The sequence below is a fragment of the Schistocerca gregaria genome, chromosome 2 (assembly GCF_023897955.1).
Source record: "Schistocerca gregaria isolate iqSchGreg1 chromosome 2, iqSchGreg1.2, whole genome shotgun sequence".
Lineage (NCBI taxonomy): Eukaryota > Metazoa > Arthropoda > Insecta > Orthoptera > Acrididae > Schistocerca > Schistocerca gregaria.
This window is the reverse complement of record NC_064921.1, coordinates 1,047,106,790-1,047,128,878: the sequence shown is the minus strand read 5'-3', so window position 1 is coordinate 1,047,128,878 and position 22,089 is coordinate 1,047,106,790. Positions and strand designations below refer to the sequence as shown.

General features: G+C 43.6%; 1 protein-coding gene across 1 annotated transcript in view; it reads left to right on the top strand.

Annotated features, from left to right (window-relative positions):
* LOC126335570 (uncharacterized) overlaps nt 1–21,430 on the top strand; it is a 50,819-nt gene extending 29,389 nt beyond the window's left edge. The window contains exons 3-5 of the mRNA XM_049998999.1: nt 8,114–8,232; nt 10,561–10,811; nt 20,776–21,430. Coding sequence (XP_049854956.1) covers nt 8,114–8,232; nt 10,561–10,811; nt 20,776–21,180 — 775 coding nt within the window. The 3' untranslated portion in view covers nt 21,181–21,430. The remainder of the gene's footprint in view (nt 1–8,113; nt 8,233–10,560; nt 10,812–20,775) is intronic.
* The last annotated feature ends 659 nt before the right edge of the window (nt 21,431–22,089 follow it).

Here is a 22,089-nt window from a genome sequence, read left to right as displayed (position 1 = left end):
CGTAGGAGTGCAGAGAACTTACAACACTAGCGTCTGCTACTGCTGTACCATAACCTTAAAGCTTGAAGCAGGTTATGAAATAGCAATTATGGTATAAAGCAACAGAACAGTGTCACCCTCTGAGAGGAATTTTATGTTGACCGTGTTGTACCTAACGGAGGTGGCTTATCGGAAATGAAAGTCAGAATTACGTAAATATCTGAACAGTAACAAACAAAATTTTGCGTATCTGCACTGTTCAACGGATAAAGAAAACGGTCGCCAGCCTAACCAGGCAAGAGAATGATTAACATTCTCGTTCCAGAATATAGTTATTAATAACGTTAATGGATAAACACAACCTATACTTCGTCACACGCGAGTGCAGTGAACTCTTGACAGATACATATGTCTACTGTTAGATTAAAACTAACAGAGCAGCACAAACTATTTGCGAAATTATAACAGATACCGAAACGCACTATTACTTTCAGGGCTTACACAAACTGAATGGTCTTTATATTACTATTGACTGCAGAATCATTAATTGGATATAGGTTAAGTCTCTCAGTTAATTACTTTTCTATTTAAATTAACGTTAATTGGGATCCACTAACAGGTTGCTTCTCACTATCATTTGAATAAAGAAATAATGTTTTCATAATTAGTGGTCTTCCCATTACTTGTTACCTAGCATTAACACAATCGGCAAACTGTGGATCCTGTTATATTATTAATATGCACTTCCAATACACAAGAGACACACACTTAACAAACAAGAGTATATAACGTTACACACTGCAGTTTTCCACTTTTACTACATTGAGAGATACAATTAACATATATGTAAGATACTGACTCACCTTGTGCGATTTGCAATAGGCAGTAATGTGATCATTTACTAAGCAAAACTTTACAAGCCTCAGTCTTAAGAACTCTTAATTTGAAGTTGGCAACAACACATTAATAAGCTGTTTTACTAGGAAAATTATTTTTAGCAAGCATCATTAACTTTCTTTTTACTGTGTTCAAGAGGCATTAATTAGCAAAAACACTGGTCTTTAATGTTATTTCAGTAGGGACACCCGGTAATCAGTTTAGTTCAAACGGAGAGAAACCTGAGAGGTGTTATAATAAGGAGAAAAATCACTGTAGGTACATAAACTCAGTTGTAAATTACCTTATATTTGAGCACACTAACACATCCATTTAGCTGATCCTTCACTGTACATTGCTATAGTGCTCCATTAGTGATTGCGCAATGTGGTGGCATTGCATGTCGGTAGGTGGAATTGCAGGTAGAATTGCTGGACTCTGGCCTTTTGTGGTGGCGATGATGAATACCAATTCCAGAGTCGTTCCAGCTGTTTATCCATCCGAGGCATTGGAAAGTAGCAGAAAATATTCTCTCTCGGAACCAGCACAAAAGGCATCTTTTACATGGCAATGCACAGTTTCGTAGCTCGTCCCCCTCCGGCTTGTAGCTCGTCCCCCTCCGGCTTGTAGCTCGTCCCCCTCCGGCTTGTAGCTCGTCCCCCTCCGGCTTGTAGCTCGTCCCCCTCCGGCTTGTAGCTCGTCCCCCTCCGGCTTGTAGCTCGTCCCCCTCCGGCTTGTAGCTCGTCCCCCTCCGGCTTGTAGCTCGTCCCCCTCCGGCTTGTAGCTCGTCCCCCTCCGGCTTGTAGCTCGTCCCCCTCCGGCTTGTAGCTCGTCCCCCTCCGGCTTGTAGCTCGTCCCCCTCCGGCTTGTAGCTCGTCCCCCTCCGGCTTGTAGCTCGTCCCCCTCCGGCTTGTAGCTCGTCCCCCTCCGGCTTGTAGCTCGTCCCCCTCCGGCTTGTAGCTCGTCCCCCTCCGGCTTGTAGCTCGTCCCCCTCCGGCTTGTAGCTCGTCCCCCTCCGGCTTGTAGCTCGTCCCCCTCCGGCTTGTAGCTCGTCCCCCTCCGGCTTGTAGCTCGTCCCCCTCCGGCTTGTAGCTCGTCCCCCTCCGGCTTGTAGCTCGTCCCCCTCCGGCTTGTAGCTCGTCCCCCTCCGGCTTGTAGCTCGTCCCCCTCCGGCTTGTAGCTCGTCCCCCTCCGGCTTGTAGCTCGTCCCCCTCCGGCTTGTAGCTCGTCCCCCTCCGGCTTGTAGCTCGTCCCCCTCCGGCTTGTAGCTCGTCCCCCTCCGGCTTGTAGCTCGTCCCCCTCCGGCTTGTAGCTCGTCCCCCTCCGGCTTGTAGCTCGTCCCCCTCCGGCTTGTAGCTCGTCCCACCTTTTCTACCTAGGCCAACCACAATTTGAGCGCGCCTCACAGTTCCCTTTCTGAGGAGAAGCACAACACCTCTTACATACAAACTAAGAAACCTAAGTGAGGATCAGCAGTTTACATAACAGTAACCATATACATTATATAAAACAGAACATTTGCACATATTGACATTTCTACAGGAAATTATTCATTCACAAGTTACAATTATATACAGTAAGTTTAGTTCCCTCCAAATTGGACAAAGAATTTAAATGACAGATACACTACTTTGCATAGAATCAAATCACATCAAAGTTTGTACAAAGAAAAGAGTATAAAATTATGTTATCGATTCAAACAAACACATTTACGCAAGCTCAATGTTGTAACATTAAATGAAACAAAACCCAAAGTAAATCATTGCAGTATTAGAGCTATGGTGTTACAAACTGACTTCATTCTGCCGACTGTTGCCTTCATTGACCGTGATTTGAGTCAAGCAGGCGTCTTGCCGAACGTTTCAAATGACCAGAAAGAGAGAATTTCAATTAGTGGCCTTGAAGAGGTATTACGATTATCCTTAAAGGATAAAGCTTGCTCAATAGATCTTCCACTTTTCAACGGAGTATCTACCGACATCCTGTCAAAACAGTGTGTGGCTGTGGGACTGGAAGCTGGAACCTTGCGTTCCGCTGGAAGTTCTTCACGACAAGACTAACGACTCCCCCACACACTACTCCCACCAACACCTCTCCGCCGAGCGAAGTGGCGCAGTGGTTGCACACTGGACTCGTATTCGGGAGGACGACGGTTCAATCCCGCGTCCGGCCATCCTGATTTAGGTTTTCCGTGATTTCCCTAAATCGCTCCAGGCGAATGCCGGGATTGTTCCTTCCCCGTCCTTCCATAATCCGATGAGACCGATGACCTCGCTGTCTGGTCTCCTTCCCCAAACCAACCAACCAACCAACCAACCAATACCTCTCCATTTTACCATACTTAAAAGGAAATCTTCGGGCCATCTTACTGCATTTAGACTCCTGGAAGAAAGCGTCTTACGGAAAAGTAATTTAGACGCAATGTGGGGCATCTTCCCAGACTGAATATTGATTCTGGAAATAGCTAGTACGAAATTACCAGCCACTTCTCCACTCTGTCCTTCCTTACAGGACTCAGTCTGCTTATTACAATCGAAAGTTCCGTACAGTAATTACAGCAACAATAATAATACTAATAGTAGAAATAACAACTTATCTCTATCTATACCAATAATCTGCAGAGCCAATGTATGCTTGTTTGAACACGCTTCTCCAAAACTCATAGCATATTTTTATGGAGTTTTCGCATGCAAGTACAGCATAGTTCGTGGCGTCGTATAGGGTTAAGAGCAGCAAAATCGGCTAAAGTAAGGGGAAGATACCGTAATTCAACGTTTTATCCATATTATAAATACTATAAAGTTAGGGGGAAGTTTACGAGGGGTCTTCTGCAACCGATATTAAGGTATAGGTGGGCAGGGAAGGGGGAAGAAGGCTGTTAAATATTCCTCGTGGCGGCATTGTGCAAGAGGTCGAGCGGTCAGGATTTGATAGCGGGCATACAGGGCTGCCGTTAAATGACAAAACAGGAAATTAAGTGCAATGAACAGGCTATATTTCAATATACGGAGTACAAAGGCCGATTCTAGGATCTGAAGTTAGCAGGTTCAGGCCAGTCTAGGACGTCGAAAAATTAATTAAAATGGGCAACGGAAGGGGAAGTGGCTCATGTTGACTTGGGTTGGTGGCCGGTCGCGAAAGGCAGAGGCAAGATGTCTGTTGCTCGAGGACTGGATTACCACAGAGAGAAGCAAGTGTGTTTTGCTCCGCAGGACGCTCCGGCGTCCACACACGTGATGGGTATCCCGCGCACGCTATTGGCTAAAATCAATGACGTGAATTCGCCAGCAGTTTCAACAGAGGGCTCAGTGCGTCTCCTGTCAGCAGCTTTAACTGGACAGAACTGCCTCTGTTTTGAAAGGCAAGCGACTTGTCACGTAGATACGGCGTGAATTATTCTGGGAGAAATCTTGTAACGCTTCCACTGGGCCTTTGAAATACATTTCTTAAACCAATTCCCTAAAATATTCCTTGACTGGCTGCCACCCTGTACAATACCAAAGTAACTGTCGGTTCAGTTTCCACGACTAATCTGCTGATCCTATTTATTATTATTATTATTATTATTATTATTATTATTATTATTATTATTATTATTATACCTGTTCCTCATTACACAGGCTTACCTCCAACATAATAATTTACTTGGAAATCATAATACAAACAATAACCGTTCTTAAACTATATTCTCAAAATATTCCTCCAGGTGTTTCGATCTTGTGTGTCTTCTTCCTCTGCGCCCATTCTCCTCATTGTGTGCTGTACATTTTGGAGCCAGGTGGTCATGGGTCTTCTTCTCCCCTCCGGTTCCCACTCCAGTATCAATTTTGGTATTCTGGTTTTCTCCATTCGTCGTACATGCCCGTACCACTGTAATTTCTTCCTATCCATTACGTCATATATTCTTTATTTCCATTCACCTTATTACTTCGGTGTTCCTTATCTTCTCTATCCTGGAGATTCTTGCCGATCTTCTCCAAAAGTCCATCTCTAGAGCTTGTAATTTTTTAATGTGCTTCATGTTAATTGTTCAGGTCTCCGTTCCATACAGAAACACTCTTTCACATAGATTTGTATATTAATTTTTTAGTTTTGCTCATTACATTCCTGCTCCATAAGACTGTGTTAAGCATCCCAGTGACCCTCTGTCCGCTACTAACTCTTTTACTGATTTCTGACTCTGATTTTTCCCTCGATTTCTAAAATGGATCCCAAATAAGTGTTTATCTTTTTGATATAGTTAGCATCCTCCCCATCTTGTACTACGACCACTTGATCATCAGCAAATAATAAATGATGTAGGTAAACTCCATCTCTTATTTCTAATCCCATACTATTACATATACGAGACCATGTTCTAAGGCTAATATCTATATAGATTTTAAATAATGATGGTGACATGGGACAGCAATGTAAAAGGCCTTTGCTTGTTCTAAATGTCTTTCACTTGGCAAATGTTATCTTTATACATGTGTTGTATTATTTTAATCAAGGAAGGGTTTGTTTGCCATATGTCGTGCTCTCCAAAGTAATTTTCTTGGAACAGTATCATACGCTTTTTCTACATGCGTGAAAATTAATGCTATATTTTTGATTTTTCCCTATCTTTCTCCAAAATCTGTCGTAATGTGAATCTGCTGATCCTGTTTCGATGAAATTTAGTGTGGACACGGTTTGAACCTTGAGGAAGAACAAAGGCTACTTTAGGAAGTGTGTTGTACAAGATAATTACTCACTTCAAGAATTACATGAATGAGGGGAAAATCTTTACTCTTTGACTTTTGATCTCGCTTATTTGTGGAAACTCTTTTATTGGTTGATACGTGCTGTGAGATACGATTCAAAGTAATGAATACAGTTCTTCTGTAATCTTCAGTGTTTTGAATCAACACTTCCATCCTGTTGGTTGGATGATGTACACATTCTACAATACACAGCTACTTAAATAGCACGACACATAGCTACACTCATCAGCCCGCGGCCCTCTATATGCAGTGCTCCGAAGTGATGCTGCAGATACTGATGCGTCGTGCGTTTGCACAGCATGTGAGGGCACACAAAGCAGCTTACTCACCAGCACTCATCGTAACAAAGTACTCGCCGCAGCCCACAGAAGTAGTAGTAGTATCCATTACGATAGACTGCTTGACTGATAGCCTGTGTCCGCCTACGTAGCATAGTGGTAGCGTTACCGCCACCCACGCAGGGGGCCCGGGCTCGATTCCCGGCAGCGGACTGGGTGTTCCATGACTGACTCGCAAGTCGCCGAAGTGGCGGCAACTAAAGAGGACTTGCAATACGGCGGCCGCACTCTCCCGAGTGGGGCCTCCCGGCCAACAATGCCATACGATCATTTCATTTCACTGATAGCCTGTGCGACAAATCATGACAGAAGTAGTTTTTGAAGATCATAGGAAATGACACTTAAAGTAATAAAGGAAGTTTGCTATTTGGGGAGCAAAATAACTGATGGTAGAAGTAGAGGATATAAAATGTAGACTGGCAATGGCAAGGAAAGCGTTCCTGAAGAGAAATTTGTTAACATCGAGTATAGATATGTCAGGAAGTCGTTCCTGAAAGTATTTGGAGTGTGGCCATGCATGGAAGTGAAACAAGGACGATAAATAGTTTGGACAAGAAGAGAATAGAAGCTTTCTAAATGTGGTGCTACAGAAGAATGCTGAAGATTAGATGGGTAGATCACATAACTAATGTGGAGGTACTGAATAGAATTGGGGAGAAGAGGAGTTTGTGGCACAACTTCACAAGAAGGGGGGACCGGTTGGTAGGGCATGTTCTGAGGCATCAGGGGATCACAAATTTAGCATTGGAGGGCAGCGTGGAGGGTAAAAATCGTAGAGGGAGACCAAGAGATGAATACACTAAGCAGATTCAAAAGGATGTAGGTTGCAGTAGGTACAGGGAGATGAAAATCCTTGCACAAGATAGGGTAGCATGGAGAGCTGCATCAAACCAGTCTCAGGACTGAAGACTGCAACAGCAGAAGGCAAAATCGGTAATAGAGCTGTTTTTGGCAGGCCAATGGCGATTCCTAAAGAAGGAAATTGAAAGCCTGATTTTTTTCTACACAGGAAGAAGGCATCAGGAGTAACGCCATTAAAGCCAGATTCGAGAAATCAACATATGACACGAAATTTACACCGCGCAAAGCAGGTCTGGAGCTGTTGAAAAGCGTCTGTTTCCAAGCAGTGAAAAGGATTCTCCACTGGAACGTGTGCCAAAATTACCATCTGCTGTTGGCAAGGAACTGCTGGGATCACAAGATAAACAAATATGTCGAAGAACGACCGTAACAAATTACCGTGAAACTTCAGATGGGTAGATCGACGGAACCCAAGGCAGCAGATGTCAAAACTGCGGAAGGCCTGAGACGTTATCGTCTCAGGCCTTGGACAAACGTTCCTGATATGAGGCCTTGGAAGTCTAACTACGGCGACTCCGGCACAGACCAGTGGAAGAGGTCTTAACTGCGTGCTGTGAGCAGTGTGATGATAGTGTCTGTCTGAAAACACATGACGTGGGAAAAATATCCATCTGCCAACTTCAGAAAGCAACTTACATGAATGTGCAAGAATTATCACTGTTAAAACATGCAGTCACAATCTCTGTGGTAGTGTCCCACTAGCGGTAAAATACAAAATACAGCACAGTCACCTCATTCGTTGTTGTGATAGTAATGAAAATCGTAAAAGAATATAAAATAAAAATAAACTTAAAATGTTTGTGATTTTGTGGCTGAAATAAGCAGACCCCGTATCCTTTGAAGTTTATTGGTATTAAGTATATACAATATTTCAGTCGCTAAACTGTTTTGACTTGCTACTTTCAGCAGCCCATGAATTATACTTTGCGCTATGAAACGTACAGGTTACCATCTGTGGTAAGTTACCAGTTCACTGCTCTACTGGTCAGCTGGTTCAAATTGGCTTGTCGAAACGGTTAGCCACTGAAGTACTTTGCACAAGAACTCTATTTGATCGCAATAAACTTCATTACTGATTTGAAACTTCCTGGCAGATTAAAACTGTGCCGGACCGAGACTCGAACTCGGGACCCTTGCCCTCACGGGGAAGTGCTCCACCAACTGAGCACCCAAGCACGACTCACGCCCCGTCCTCACAGCTCTACTTCGGCCACTACCTCTTAGTCATAACAAGTAATTCATACCTTAAACTTTAAGAGAATCTATTACAGCTGAAAACAGTTAAAATAATTCAGGTTACATTTTACTCCACAGAAGGGCTGCTCAAGGAGAAGACGTAAAACTGGAGGAAGTTGTCGAAGCGTCCGGAGGGGCTGAAGGCGAGGAAGTGCAGCTGGTCCGTGATGAGGACGTGAGTGGCCGAGGCGCTCCAGGTAATCAATCATTCCACACCAGTCACGCAGCGAGCAATACTTCCAATAAAGATTCACGGGGATAACAGGACAAGGTGTTCGTGGTATTAACTTCTTAACTGGAACTATAACGCTGAATATTCCTTGTTAATCTTGTGAAACTTCTTTCAGTAAACTGATGGTTGTTACTTGAGTTATCAAGTAAGCTGATACCTCAATACCTGCCCAGAATTGAATCATATGTCAACGAGGTGTATATGATCTTACACGCACAGAAAACTATCTAAAATTAACCTATATAACGTAAGCAGCCTGTGTCATAAAAGTTTATTCTCGCTTGTAATGCGCGGAGCACACACTAACCTCCTCCCACGCGTTCATTCATATTCACCGCATGTGGCTTTCATCGGATAAAATTCAGCTTCGTGATAACATAGGCATTGGACGTAGATTTTAAGAAACATTGCGTGTACTGTCACTTAATAGATAAGAAAATTTGGAACGCTAACTCATCAGATCACCTTGTAAAAAAAGTCTCGTTTTAGTAATTTTTGAAAATATTTCTCTTGGAGAACAGCGGTTTTTTTAGTACTTTAAGATAGCCACATACTCTCCACCGCCAATAATTTTTATTTTGTGATAAACAGTTTCGGCCAGTATTTGGCAATCTTGAGACTTCATCTAAAGCATTTGATATTCGTGAAGCCATAATATCTGCTCCGTTCACAGCCATAGCCTATCATCATTGTACGAAGTCTGAAGATGGTCAAATACTGACCGAAATAGGTTACCACAAAATAAGTGTTTCGTGGTTGAGACTGTAAGTGTTCATCTTAAGGTTCCATTTTGTTTAATCTATTCTCTGTTTACATTAAATTCTAAACTGTATAGTTCAGTCTGAAACTAAAGTATGTGAGAGAGAACTGGTTTGTAATTTCAGGATTCTCCTTTTAGTGCATGGATTCACTCTGAATAAGCACTCAAAACTTGATAAGGTACCTATTATTTCCCTTGGAAAATCAGGCATTAACATACTGTCTTACTTTCAGTAAAGTAAACTCTGTTGCTGCGAGAGACTGAACGCCAGTCACGGAAGAAATAAGAGAATGCCGTGAAGAAAGCGCAAAATTTGTAAATCCTATCACGACCACTACAGTTATTCTTGTATATGCGAGAAAACTAATAAGGTTTGCGTTTCATACTTGACGTTTTATTACTGTTACTTCTTCCGTGAGCAGCGATGCGTTTCTTGAAGATAACCTTCCTGAAGTTACCCCTATTTCTGGATACCTCATTATCACTAGTGGGCCCCCCCTTGTATCATATCTTCATCCATTACAAATGGTTGCCCTCGGCGTCCAGTGTGTGTAAATATCCCGGAAAATTAAACAAAGATCTGGTCTTTCAAGGTAGTAAGAGGTAAAATACATCTTAGACAACTCAAAGGGAACTTCGCAGTAGTATTTGATATGGAATTACAGTGAAGACACACTATCGCCGTACCAAGAGTAAAACACTAGATCGCGTGTTAATGTAATAAACAATTTACTAGTAATGAATTGGTAACCATCCAAATCGCAGAACATAAATTTTGTCTTAAAAAAAACTTTATCCTTTATTTAAACGTCTGTTCATATTGTTGACCATGGACTGAAAGGTAAATTTGCAATCGCCGTTCGAAAGAACGATGAACGGGTGTAGTTAACAGTGGATGATATCGTAGAGCATGCACTGGCGATTCGCCGACACAAATCGTGTGCCGTAATTGAGGCTCCGTCATGAACTGCTTCTTTGAGTGCTCCCCAAGGAAAAAAAAGCAAGAGGGGTCTAGTCGGTAGACTTCACATCCATAGTCCTTGCACTCTTTAAATGGGTACAGATCGAACATGAAGTTAAATAGGGAGCACTTAAGCATCGCCGTTATGCAACTTTATAACAGCAGTCTTCGTTAGTGTACTGTATTCTCAAAAACAGTTTCGCTTGGCCCTAAACTATTAAAGTACTTTCGTTAATATTCATCTCAACAAGGACAGTTCAAATATCACTTCGCCGATTGATTCTACCGAATTCAATCACCATCCACACTAGTGTACTTCAATTTCAACCATCAACTCTCGACCGTCCTTGCCCTTCCAAGCGCTTACATTTTTCATAACAAAGCCAAGGGCGATCAAATTTACAATCTTTCCTTCGTGTATGAATAATTCATAAATTTTGTATTTGTGAAACAGTCAGGAGAACAATTGTAAAAGAATACACACAACTAAAACAAATAGGGACAGAAAATAACATTTAATCAGGACAGAAAAGTACATAACAAATATCCATTAAAAACTTTTTCTCTTGCAGGTGAAGCGGTTCAAGTGAATGAAGACGAGAATTGTGAAGAATACCACAGCTTGATCGAATGCAGTGATGGAAATGGAAACTCAGATGCCGAGAAATATGCATATGCAGACAGCAACGGAAATGGGATCTCAAATGGCGAGGAAAGTTGGAATGGGAATGGCCACAGCAATGGAAATGGGATCTCAAATGGCGAGGACAGTGGAAATGGAGTTTCAGAATCACTAGATGCAGCTATCGACAAATGTAAACCAGTAAGTTCATTGGATATATCGACAGGTCCTTAGTACTTAACCAGGTGGTGGTGGAAGATTAACAAAAAATGGTTGAAATGGCTCTGAGCACTATGGGACCTAATATCTGAGGTCATCAGTCACATAAAACTTAGAACTACTTAAACCTAACTAACGTAAGGACATCATACACATCCATACCAAAGACACGATTCGAACCTGCGACCGTTGCGGTCGCGCGATTCCAAATTGAACCGCACAGAACCGCTCGGCCACACCGGCCGGCGAGGATTAACGTCCTCTGGGCGATGTCACATACTAGGTTTGAGGAAAGCGTAAGGAAGGAAAAGAACCCTATCGCAGCGTATGCTCAAGACATTTAGATAAATCACGAAATGTCCACATGGGGCTGAACACACTGGAATTTGAACTGCCATTACTTCCCCCCCCCCCCTCCCCCCCCCTCCCCCCCCCCCCCCCACCACACACCCCCACCCGCATGGTTCCAGTTTGCTAACCACAGTCCCTTGTTTGTTCGTTCGATCAGATTTATCATATTTCACATTTCACCGTTCTGTTTTCTGTCAGTATCTGTGGCTTTGTTGAAATTCTATACGTCATATTGGTTAAAGCGTCTAATACTGGAAATGGGCGGGAAGAATAGCTTTCGACAGACACCTTTGACTTTATTTTCCCGCCGTCATGTTGCAATGTGTGCATGGGCTCGATTCCTTCTGGAACGTGCACGCTAGCAATTTCAGTGGTGAACCTCTCCGTGATGCATAAACGCCCTTATATAGCACGTGCCATTGAAGCACTTCCGTAATGCTCTCTCACTTTATGAACGAAGCCATGATGAAACACACCGCTTATGTGTGTTCTGTATCTGCCTGTAAATTGAACCATGTAAGACCCCGAGGCTGACTAGAAACAGTCGAACAGGTATGTGGTAGGCCATCCCTTCCACAGACGAGTTTCGTTCCCTAGGAACTCTTACAGTGATCGTCTCCGGTAACTGCTTTACCGGCAGGCAGTTCGTGTGCCGCCGGTGGATTGTTTCTACTGCGTGGCGAGTTCTCACCTACCGCCCTTCACCTAGTTCATATCACAATTCGACCTAACAGTCAATGTTTGTTTCAATGTAGAAACTCCATGTCCAACTACATCGATAGGCATCTAGAAGTCTATCGCCTTCACTCTGTGCTAAGTACTGGTTTAGCCGATTAAAAGTAGAACTAAGGAAACACTGATTAAAAACCTATCAAAGGAGGAACACAAAACTCAAGCAGTATCTATAAGTCCGAAAGGAAAAATGGGGCCTTCCGGATTTTTAGTACTTGCATAAAACGTTATAGTTCAGTTCATTAGGTTTTATTACCTCTGAAATTAGTTTAATGGCACTCAAGTCTGCTTTAGCTACTATTGATGCTAGTTCAATAGTGGTTTGAAACAAGTCTTCTCACAAAAGGCAGGCCGAATTTTAAAACTCCCACTCGAATAAACTCCGTTCTAAACTGTCAGACTCACAGCTATTTCCTAGTTACTGTATTAGGTCGTTCAATGTCTCCTATGAAAGGTGTTACCCATTGAGAATGTTCAGAAACACGCCACACGGAGTAGTTACTGCACAGAAATTTCACACGCAAATAATTGTCTAATTTGCTTAAAATTACCGAACTTTAATTTAATGTTCAAAATGAAGTATCTTCACAATCACGGCGAAAAACCTACAGAATAAATGATTTTCTTCATCTTAGCCGAAATTTGTATAGCGCGATTCTGTGTTCAGCTCACGAAGACAGCTGACGGGCAACTCCATATGCAGAACTGCATTCCAAAGTGAGCAGGAAATCGTTAATCCCCGTTTGCTGGTGATCTGGCAGCCAATCAGAAAAGCTAATGCCCACAAACAGCTGCGATAAGCCTTAACTCAACCAATAGTATTACTGAAAATAATTTTGAAATTTCAGAATTTATGAAACCAAATTTAAATAAAACCAAAGATGATGCAAATACTTCAAGAAATCAGGTACTAATCAATAAAACACCTTTCTTCTCGCTGCTGTTATTTACTGGCTTGCACACTGGACGTCACTCACATGACCCATTACTGCATAAAAATTATTCCAACCTTACTTTTAGAAAATTTGCAATAAAATAAAACATTCACAGTTTACATGTCTCAACCTTTCCACACGATTCACGCGATGAAACAATAAATAAAAACATTGAAATGATGACTTTAGTCACCTACCTGTTACAATGAAAATAAAGTTCTGTACTAACAACTTATATGGAACTGATATGTTCAGCTACAGTTTTTAAATTAGTCTGTACGTGAATACATTACTATTCATAGCACTGTTTAGCAGCTATTTAGGCAACCAGCTCCTCGGATTTTGTAGCACAGTCCCGTTTCTTGGGCCTTACTTTCGTAACAATCTGACATGGCTGACTCATATTCGCCACCTAAAGGCTACATGTATGTGGGAACTTAATGCTCTCCACCTCCTGGCCCACACATCTTAGGGTGCAGACGGCACCACTCTTCATCTATACCATGGTCTGGTCTTGTCCAGATTAGATTATGGTACTTAGATTTATGTCTCAGCAGCTTCTTCCACTCTGCTTGACCTTGTCCAACATTGAAGGGCGCGTCTGGCTGTTGGTGCCTTCTGCACTAGTCCTGTTAACTCTCGTCACAGAAGTGGGGGTTCACCATTGTTTCTTATGAAATCGCCATTTGCCAATTCCCTGACCATCCCAGGTACCCTGTGCTCTTCGACAATGAGGGATGTCTCCCCTCTAACATCCACCCACGGCTGGTACTGCCAGTTGGTATGCGTCTGTTTCCTCTGAGGATCTCCATTTCCACTCACTGGACTGCACGCCATGTCTTTCTTCTCTTCCCCACACTCGGATTGTGCCTAGACCACGGATTATGACCGGTCTATTCCAGGGTCCTAGGGTCTCAGTCGCTCCAATGGTTGTCCAGTGTCTTGTATGTGCCATCTTTGCGCATTTCCATAGTGCCACCAACTTTTGCACAGACGGTTCTAAGACAAACCATAAGGTTAGATACGTTTTCAGGTCGCCCACTGGCTTCGAACACCATTTAGTACATGGTTCATGTAGTGTGTTCACAGCAGAGCTTCCAGCCATTCACAGGGCTCTCCTTTTTGTTTCTGAGGCCTCCCTCTACAGTGTTTTACTTTGTTCAAACTCCATGAGCATCCTGCAGACTATCGACCGAAGCTACTCTCGTCACATCTTGGTCTATGCTATCGATGACCTTGTCTCTGCCCTTCAGCGTGCCACATGCTCAATCTCTCTCTGGGTCTCAAGTCATGTGGGCAACCCAGGGAATGAACTGGCTGGCTATGTGGCTAGTGGAGCAGATACTTGGCCTCGCATTTCCTTTCATGATTGCAGCTGCGGGTATGCGGATCTACGTCAAATCTCTTTGCCAAAAAGTGGAATGCCATCTGGAGCGCTACTGCTCGTAGTAACATACTCCGCACAATCAAGGAGTCCACTGCAGTTTGGCGCTGTTCGATCCGATCCTCAATGTTTGATGCCGTTTACCCATTGGTCATACGAAACTCACTCAATGTTTCCCTCTGTGTAATGACCCACCCCCCACAATGTGGCTGTGGAGCCAGACTGATGGTATCTGGTACTGGTGGAATGTCCCCTTCTGTCGGTTCTTCGTGGTAAGTCTAGTCTTACCGTTTCCTTAAATTTATCTTGGGAGACTATCCACAGGTGATTGAACTGGTCCTCAGTTTTGTCTGTGAAAGTGGTTTTTATTTCCAGATAGATGATTTTACTTTAGTTTTGGGACAGGGGCAGGTGGGTTGTGGTTAGGACTGACTTTACAGTCTTCTCAGTCTTTGACCCCATGATGGTCCCCCTTTTTTCAATTTTTTACGTTTGATTTCACGTTTTATTCCTTTGATGCGTGTGTTTTTCATTATTTTACAGTTTGATTCCACTGACTGGATCCGATCACTTTTAGCAGACCCTCTTTCTGACTTACTTCGGAATCGCGGGACTGAGGACCTCGCCGTTAGGTCCTATAACCCCTCAAAATATCAGTCAATCAATCAATATACTCCCTTCACAAAGGAATCGTCGACCCTTCATGGGTTTCTTTTAAGAGGCCGACGTGAGACAATTGCATGGGCAGAGATCAGGGCTATTGGGTGCTAGAGCGTTCCCTACATGAATTCGCGTAACTTCTGCGTTGCGACGTGTGTGATAAAGGGTCGTGTGTGCTCATGAAGCAGCAGCAGGATAAGGCGATGTCTCAATTTTCCCGGACATTTCGCCACAGCTGCACGTCGTAATTTTTCCAGCGTTGCGGAGTACCGTTCCCCAGTAGGAGAGAGACCAGCTTCCTTGAAAATCAGTGAACAATGGGACCCGGTAATCAAAGAAGTGGGTGACCTTCACCTTACTAGTAGATAGATGGCCCTTGAACTACTTGGGACGATGAATGACACCACTACTTCAACGCTTTAGACTCCGGTTACCAACGATGGCACCAGCTTTCGTCGCCTGCATCAGGGCGCTTAAGCAACATACGGCCTTCTGGTCAGAAACTAGTCAGGACCTTGAGGCAAACAGCTGTTCTGTTTCTTTTTTGTTCGATGAGCAACTCCTGGGTTATCCTCTCGTTAAAGATCTTAACGTGGCTAACTTCTAACGAGTAAAGTGTTGCATACTACTGAAGCTGACGTTGAGATTCTTTGCTAGCGGACGAGTGGTTATGTACCGGTCCGTCCTAATCGCATCATCTGCCGTCCGCTTGATTTATCCCTAGTTGATCAAGCTGGCCTCCCAGGTCCATTGGCATCTTGAGATGAAACGCAATCACCACCGAACTTCGTCTACCATTCCATAACCATTGTTTTCGACAGGCATGCTGCCCAGTACACGTCATTCTCCGATAGATATCTACTAGTATTTGTCCTCCGGTAGCCAAGAAAAGAATTGCAGCACGTTGGTGCTCTTTCAACTAATTTGGTAATAATGTAGTCATAGTTCAGGTTTCCGCATTTAGTGAAACATCTAAAATATACCACAAATGCCACATTACTACCTTGTCTACGTGTCGGTGGTTATGCACTGAAGAGCCAAACCGTTATGGCCACCTGCTTAATACCTTATTTGTCCGTCGTGATACGAACATCACCGATTCTCCGTATTGGGAATCCGACAGTTTGTTGGTAGGTTTGTGGAAGTAATTGGCGTTAGATGTCTCCGCACAGGTAACGTAATTAGCTCACATAATGTGCCGCTGATTTGAATACGTGGTGATGGCGCCCAATAGCGACCCAGATGTGGTCCGTAGAGTTAACAATAGGCGAATTTGGCTGCCGAGGCATCAACGTAAGTTCACTATAATGCTCCTTGATGCCCTGTAGCACGGTTCTGACTCAGACACGGACAGTTACACTGCTGAAAGACAACATCGCCATCGGGGAAGGCATCAAACATGAAGATATGCAGGTGGTTCGCAGCTGTCATCGTGTCGTCGATTACTACCACAGGTCCCATGCAAGATCAGGAGAATGTCTCTGATACCACAGAATTGGTCCCACCAACCTACGTCCGTGGCACCTACACGTTTCGAGCCGCCGTTTGTGGAGATAACCGTCGACCTATTTAAGCAAAGATGTGGTTCACCGAAAGAGCCGACACGTTTCTATTGATCGATGTTAGAATCCCGATTGTCCACTGCCTACTGCAACAGTAATCGATGGTGTCATTGGGTCAACATGCGAACAAGTAGAGGTGGTATGCTGGGGAGCTCCATGTTCAACAATGTACGATGAACGGTGTGCTCCGAAACACTTGTGCGAGCACCAGCACTCTGCTTTCTCGGCAGAGATGCCACAGATCAGTCTATCCTACTCTGAGTAGAGAAGCCTCCGAAGTCCAGGTTCTGTGACGACTCATGGACGTTCAACCATTTAGCGGTTAGTGGTTTCAGTGTCATCTCTCTGTAGATGCTGACGAGAGTAGCACGTAAAAATTTGACCAGCTTCGCCATTATCGAGATACTCATTCACAGGCTGTGTTAAATAAATATGTTTTGGCTTATAAGTGTATGTTTGCATCATAGTTTGGCAGGGTTGTATATCCGCTGCCGAAACATTCTCAAACTGAAAAGTTTTGATGGCACCTTATGTATTTCTGCATACGCTTAAGATTGATTTTTTGAGACACTCTAATTAGGTTCTAGTGGGATAGTTGGCGTTGTCTTCAACCAAGCATCATTTCAAATTTTTCAGTGTATGCTTGACTGTATCCACGACACTACAGAAGCAGTAATGTGGTAGGATTGAACACATTAAAGATTTATCAGCATTGTACTCGTTACTTCGAATAGTATCATGTAGCACATATGGACGAATAAAAACCTTTTCACAAGTATGGTAAAATCAAAAGTAAATAGGTTTATTTCTAAGATTAAACATTTGTCTCAATTTCCCGTAATATTCAACTCAACAAAAATATCTTGCACTGCAGACTTTCTTTAGAAGCATCTATTCTTCCACAGTTAGAGCGATATGTCCATACAAAATTAGTCGTCAAAACTAAGTTACTTTCGTATTTATAATACTGGTATGGATCGTACTTAATGGTAACTCTTTTTTCCATGATCAGATTCTGATGAAATAAAGCCTGTATGGTGCCTCAAGGTATGCTCAAGCTATCTGCTTCAACCCCATGAAAATTAGACTGTTTTCGGACATTAGAGTGTTGAGACAGACACGCAACCGGTCGTTGTCATATTCGTCGTCAGCCATCGGGTTTGTTAGCAGCAGTTCGCTGTGCATACGTCCTCGGCCTTCCTCTCAGTGTATGTGGTGCAGCCGGTATTATACATGACCTGATTCGTGTATTCTTGCCTGGGTCCACCTCCTGTATTTTACCTTGCTACTGGCCCTACAATGACACTTTTAATGATAGCATCATGACTCGACAGTCGGCTGACTCGTGTCCCTTCCGTGTGAAATTAGCTTCAGGGTACAGTGTCGATGTTGTGCCCCTAAATCATTCTGAACAGGAGCCGATGGAATGTAAATGTTGTTTCTGCCGACGATAAATGTCCAGGTTGAAGAAAAGAGTGGATACAATGGCAAAGGTGAGTGGATATAATGCCGAAAGTGTACCACCGGGGACCGTGAATACTGTGTAGGTCAGAGTGTTCGCTAGCAATGTGTCGGTGGATGTTACAGGTGACTTATACGGGAACAGTTACATTCCACGAACGTTATTTTCTATTAATGTAAAATTATTGCACAATTAGGCCTTAAAGACTATTAAACAGAAATCAACATTGTTTTCGCTAAACGTCAATGCAGTTTGCCCATAAGTGACAACATTCACACAGCCCCAATCGCTATCGAATGTTCCCCACTCGAAGGAATTTTTGTGCAATCGAGGGGGTAAATCGAGTAACAGCGCAACGTAAATATTTGAGTCTCTTACAACCACCACCTACCTCTACGTCTACATACATAAGGTGCGTGGCGGAGGGTACCTCGTACCACAACTTGCATCTTCTCTGCCTCTTCCACTCCCAAACAGAACGAGGGGAAAGTGACTGCCTATATGCCTCTGTACGAGCCCTAATCTCTTATCTTCTTGGTCTTTTCGCTAGCAGTTTCTCTGTGGATAAAAACAATAGGATGAATCACTACATGCATAAAGGGAAAATTTAGTTAATTCTCCAAATTAATTTTATCATCGTTACAGCACGGAAGATACCCCACGTAGGACCGCGATTTAGAGAAGGGAGGGGGGGGAGGGGCGAGGAGATGGGTCAACATCATGTGAACACGTAGTGGTGGATTGATGGGGAGCTATGTTCAACACCATACAATGAGCTGTGCGCCCTGAAACAGTGTAAGTGCAGAGGCAATGTGTTATTTCGGTAGATGCCACAGGTCACCAACTACCCTACTTGACAGGGCAGACACGTCTCGTGGACGAGAGTAGTCATTTAGCGCCTCGTGGTAGTTTCTATGTCCTACTTGCCGTAAATACTAAAGACAGTAGCACGTGAACATTTGACCTGCTTTGCCGTTTTCGAGAGACGCCTTCACACGCTCTCCATAACAATTTACCATGTGTGACCTTCGCTGATCCCAATAGATTCTCCCATTTGCAGCCCATGTCTTCGCTAGGGTGACACCTCGTCCGTGTCTGCTCAGCTTACAAACTATCGTTACTGCATCACTTGCCCGCAATGCCACCGTGCGGTAGTGATTGTGATCATATTTTAGCTTATCAGTATACATGGCTGGTTGAACTGCAGTTCTAATTATCTGAATGCCGCAGCACATAGCACACCTCATGCCACATTTGACGCATGGCATCTACTGTTATTTTAATGGACAACAGTATGTTACGTTGAGGAAGTCTGTGGTTAGTATAATTACTATCAACTGTCAGTAGTTGGGTAAAACGTTCTCAGTTAATACGCCATTTAAACGTCACGTGAAGTACAAAAATTCTGATGAAGTTGCAATAATAGACCAGTCTAATCAAGAAACCTAAGATTTGAACGTGAGTCATAAATTTCACTCCTTTGGGACCATTTGATTAAGGGATCAGTGGAAACTAGTGTGTTTAAACTGCAACAGTAACCAGCAGTGCACTTACCAGTGCCTGGAAGTGTGTACTTGACAATGAAAGATATCAGTTCACACTGTTAACCACCTGCTCTGAGTAGTGCAGCTGCAAACTGCGCTGTATACCTAGGTCGGTCGCTCAGTCGGTCGCCAACAAACATTGTTCTGAGAGATTTCTCCAATCAATTGTCAAATTCATTACACTTCTTAACAAATAGTGTACTCCTGAACATAAAACATAAATTTCCACCTGTTTTAATGATTGATATACAAAAACAACTTCATGGTCCAGCAGCAACAGAATTCGTGCTTCTTTACCTTATTTGTAAATCTTAGGAAGTTACGTTTGTACTGGGTTGCTTTTACAAGAAACTGTGAACATATTGGTGCTCTTCTTTAGGTATCTTGGTTGACTATGGGGTGAGGAGCACTGAATGTTAATGAAATATCTTGAGATTGTACACGTTGGGGGAGAGGTTGGGGGACAGAAGAGGAGGCTAGAGATACTTGTTTCACCAAATAAAATTTTTACCTTATAAAGTTTCTCCTTTCAGTTGCAAGAGGGATATTTATCTTTTCTAATGTGCGTGTTCAAAAAGTTTAAGCTCAGCAATATTTTCGATGTATGAAGCTATTTTGTTTCCTGTTCAGAATTACTTTCGCTGAAAACGACTGTAATCTAATGAATGGCAACAGTTGGACTTTTCCACATGTAAATTAGATCACATTTCCAGTGAAGATGTCAAACGAAAATAAAGAAACGAGTTCATTGTAAGGCGGTTGGGGTAAGTTTCGATAACAAAATGGATCAAGTAAATGTAGTTACTTGAATGGAAAATTTCCGAAGCTTGCAATGGGGCAAAGCATCTTATCATATTGATCTAAGTTTGTTTCGACAGAATTCAGTAATACAGAACTATGATCTTCATTTGCAGCTTTATGATAGTAAGAAAATTTCTCATCTAAATAAAACTGCAGAATCCAAAACAAAACCAAACATTTTGTCCAAAATTAAGATTTATAGTGATACACACGCCGAGGCGTTTCTGCCTGCAACAGACCTGGCGTTCGCCGTGCCTATCTGACGTGACGTCACCAACAAGCGCCAAGGCCTTCCTTTGAGTCGGTGTTGCAAACACACGCCGACCTGTGGTAATAAAAGTGCGAGCATCGCGAGTTTTCACTGACGGAGCCGATAACTGCAAACTTAGGATTTTAAACGAATTTGACGCGGCCAGTTACCCGAGAACATTTTATTCAAAGTCTCCGTCGCGATAATCTTCGTAGGTGAACTTTCAGTTCTGGTAGTAACCCTGAATTCTTGTCATTCTTTGCAGAACTCTGGCCATCGTCGCTTAGTTAGTGGTCGTTCGTTCCAATCGCTGATGAACGAGGTGTACCGCCAGTACGGCATCACGAGGAGGGTGCTGCTGCGCCACATCCACCGCCTGTGGTTCCTGACCAGAGCGCGCCAGCAGAAGAGCGGCGGCGAGTCGCTGCTGAGCGAGCTGAGCAAAACGCTGGACAGCATCGAGGTGGAGATGGTTGAGGCCCAGCTGGAGATGACTCGCCGCGCCGAGGTAGTGCGGCAGTTCGGCGACGCCATGTGGCCCCCCTACCAGCCGCAGCCGCTGCCAGAGGAGTCGGCGCAGGGCCAGCACACACCTGGAGGCTTCCTGTGGCGGGTGTTGGAGCGCGTCTGGTGCACCTTCGCCAACTGCTTACCGCAGCGCCGCAACTAGAGGCGTGCAGTACCCGGCCATATGTGCGAACGTGCTTCTTGACTGCCTTGGAGGACTTCTCCGAAACTTTTCGGAATTTTAAGCAAACTTGGAACAACTCTTTTATCTGCGACACAGCTATCTAACTTGGCTATACATTTTTAGTTTCATTAACCTAAGAACCGCTTTGTTTTAGCCCGTTAGCTGTGTGTAACGATGCATGCTTTAAAGATCCTCGATAAAGGTGGACAACGCCGCCAGAATCTTCAAACCTAGTGCAGGGCTCAGTCACTTCAGCTTGAAACCACTAGCAGCCATTCGAAACCATTAAACGATATTTGAACGAGATAAAGAGATACTCAGAATTTTCCAATCCTCCTTTCTCGTGTCGTCCTGTGGCGTGATCATGAGGGTGCAGCATTAAGATATGCTTCAATAAAATGCAGAGTTTCCATGTATCACTATACATGCAATCGAGGCCCTTTGGTTCAGCACGTTACAAATGTGCCCATCTGAAACTCACATTTCGCCTTGAGGCTGCTCCAGCGCCTGAAGGCAGGCATCGACTCATGAGGATGTCGAAGGGGTTGCGTAACTCTAAGGAGCTAGAGACGAAACGAGGATTGATGTGTGGGGAAGTTTGACAGGTACATTTGTAAAGAGTTGGACTAAAATGTGTGGGAGGTACCCAGGGTGGTGTCGAACTGGTGGAGGGAAAGGGAGAGAGGGAGGATCTTAAAGATCTTTTTCCGTTTTATTCATGTACTTTTTAATGTTGCATTCTCCTCACCTCACCCTCCTGATGACACAATAAGAACAAGCGGGAAAGTAGGTTAAAACGCATAAATACCCTTCTCAGCCGCGTATCCGGTTCTAATTTCGTCGAATCGTTTCGAATTGCCCCCAATAATCCCAACTTGTACGTGAGAT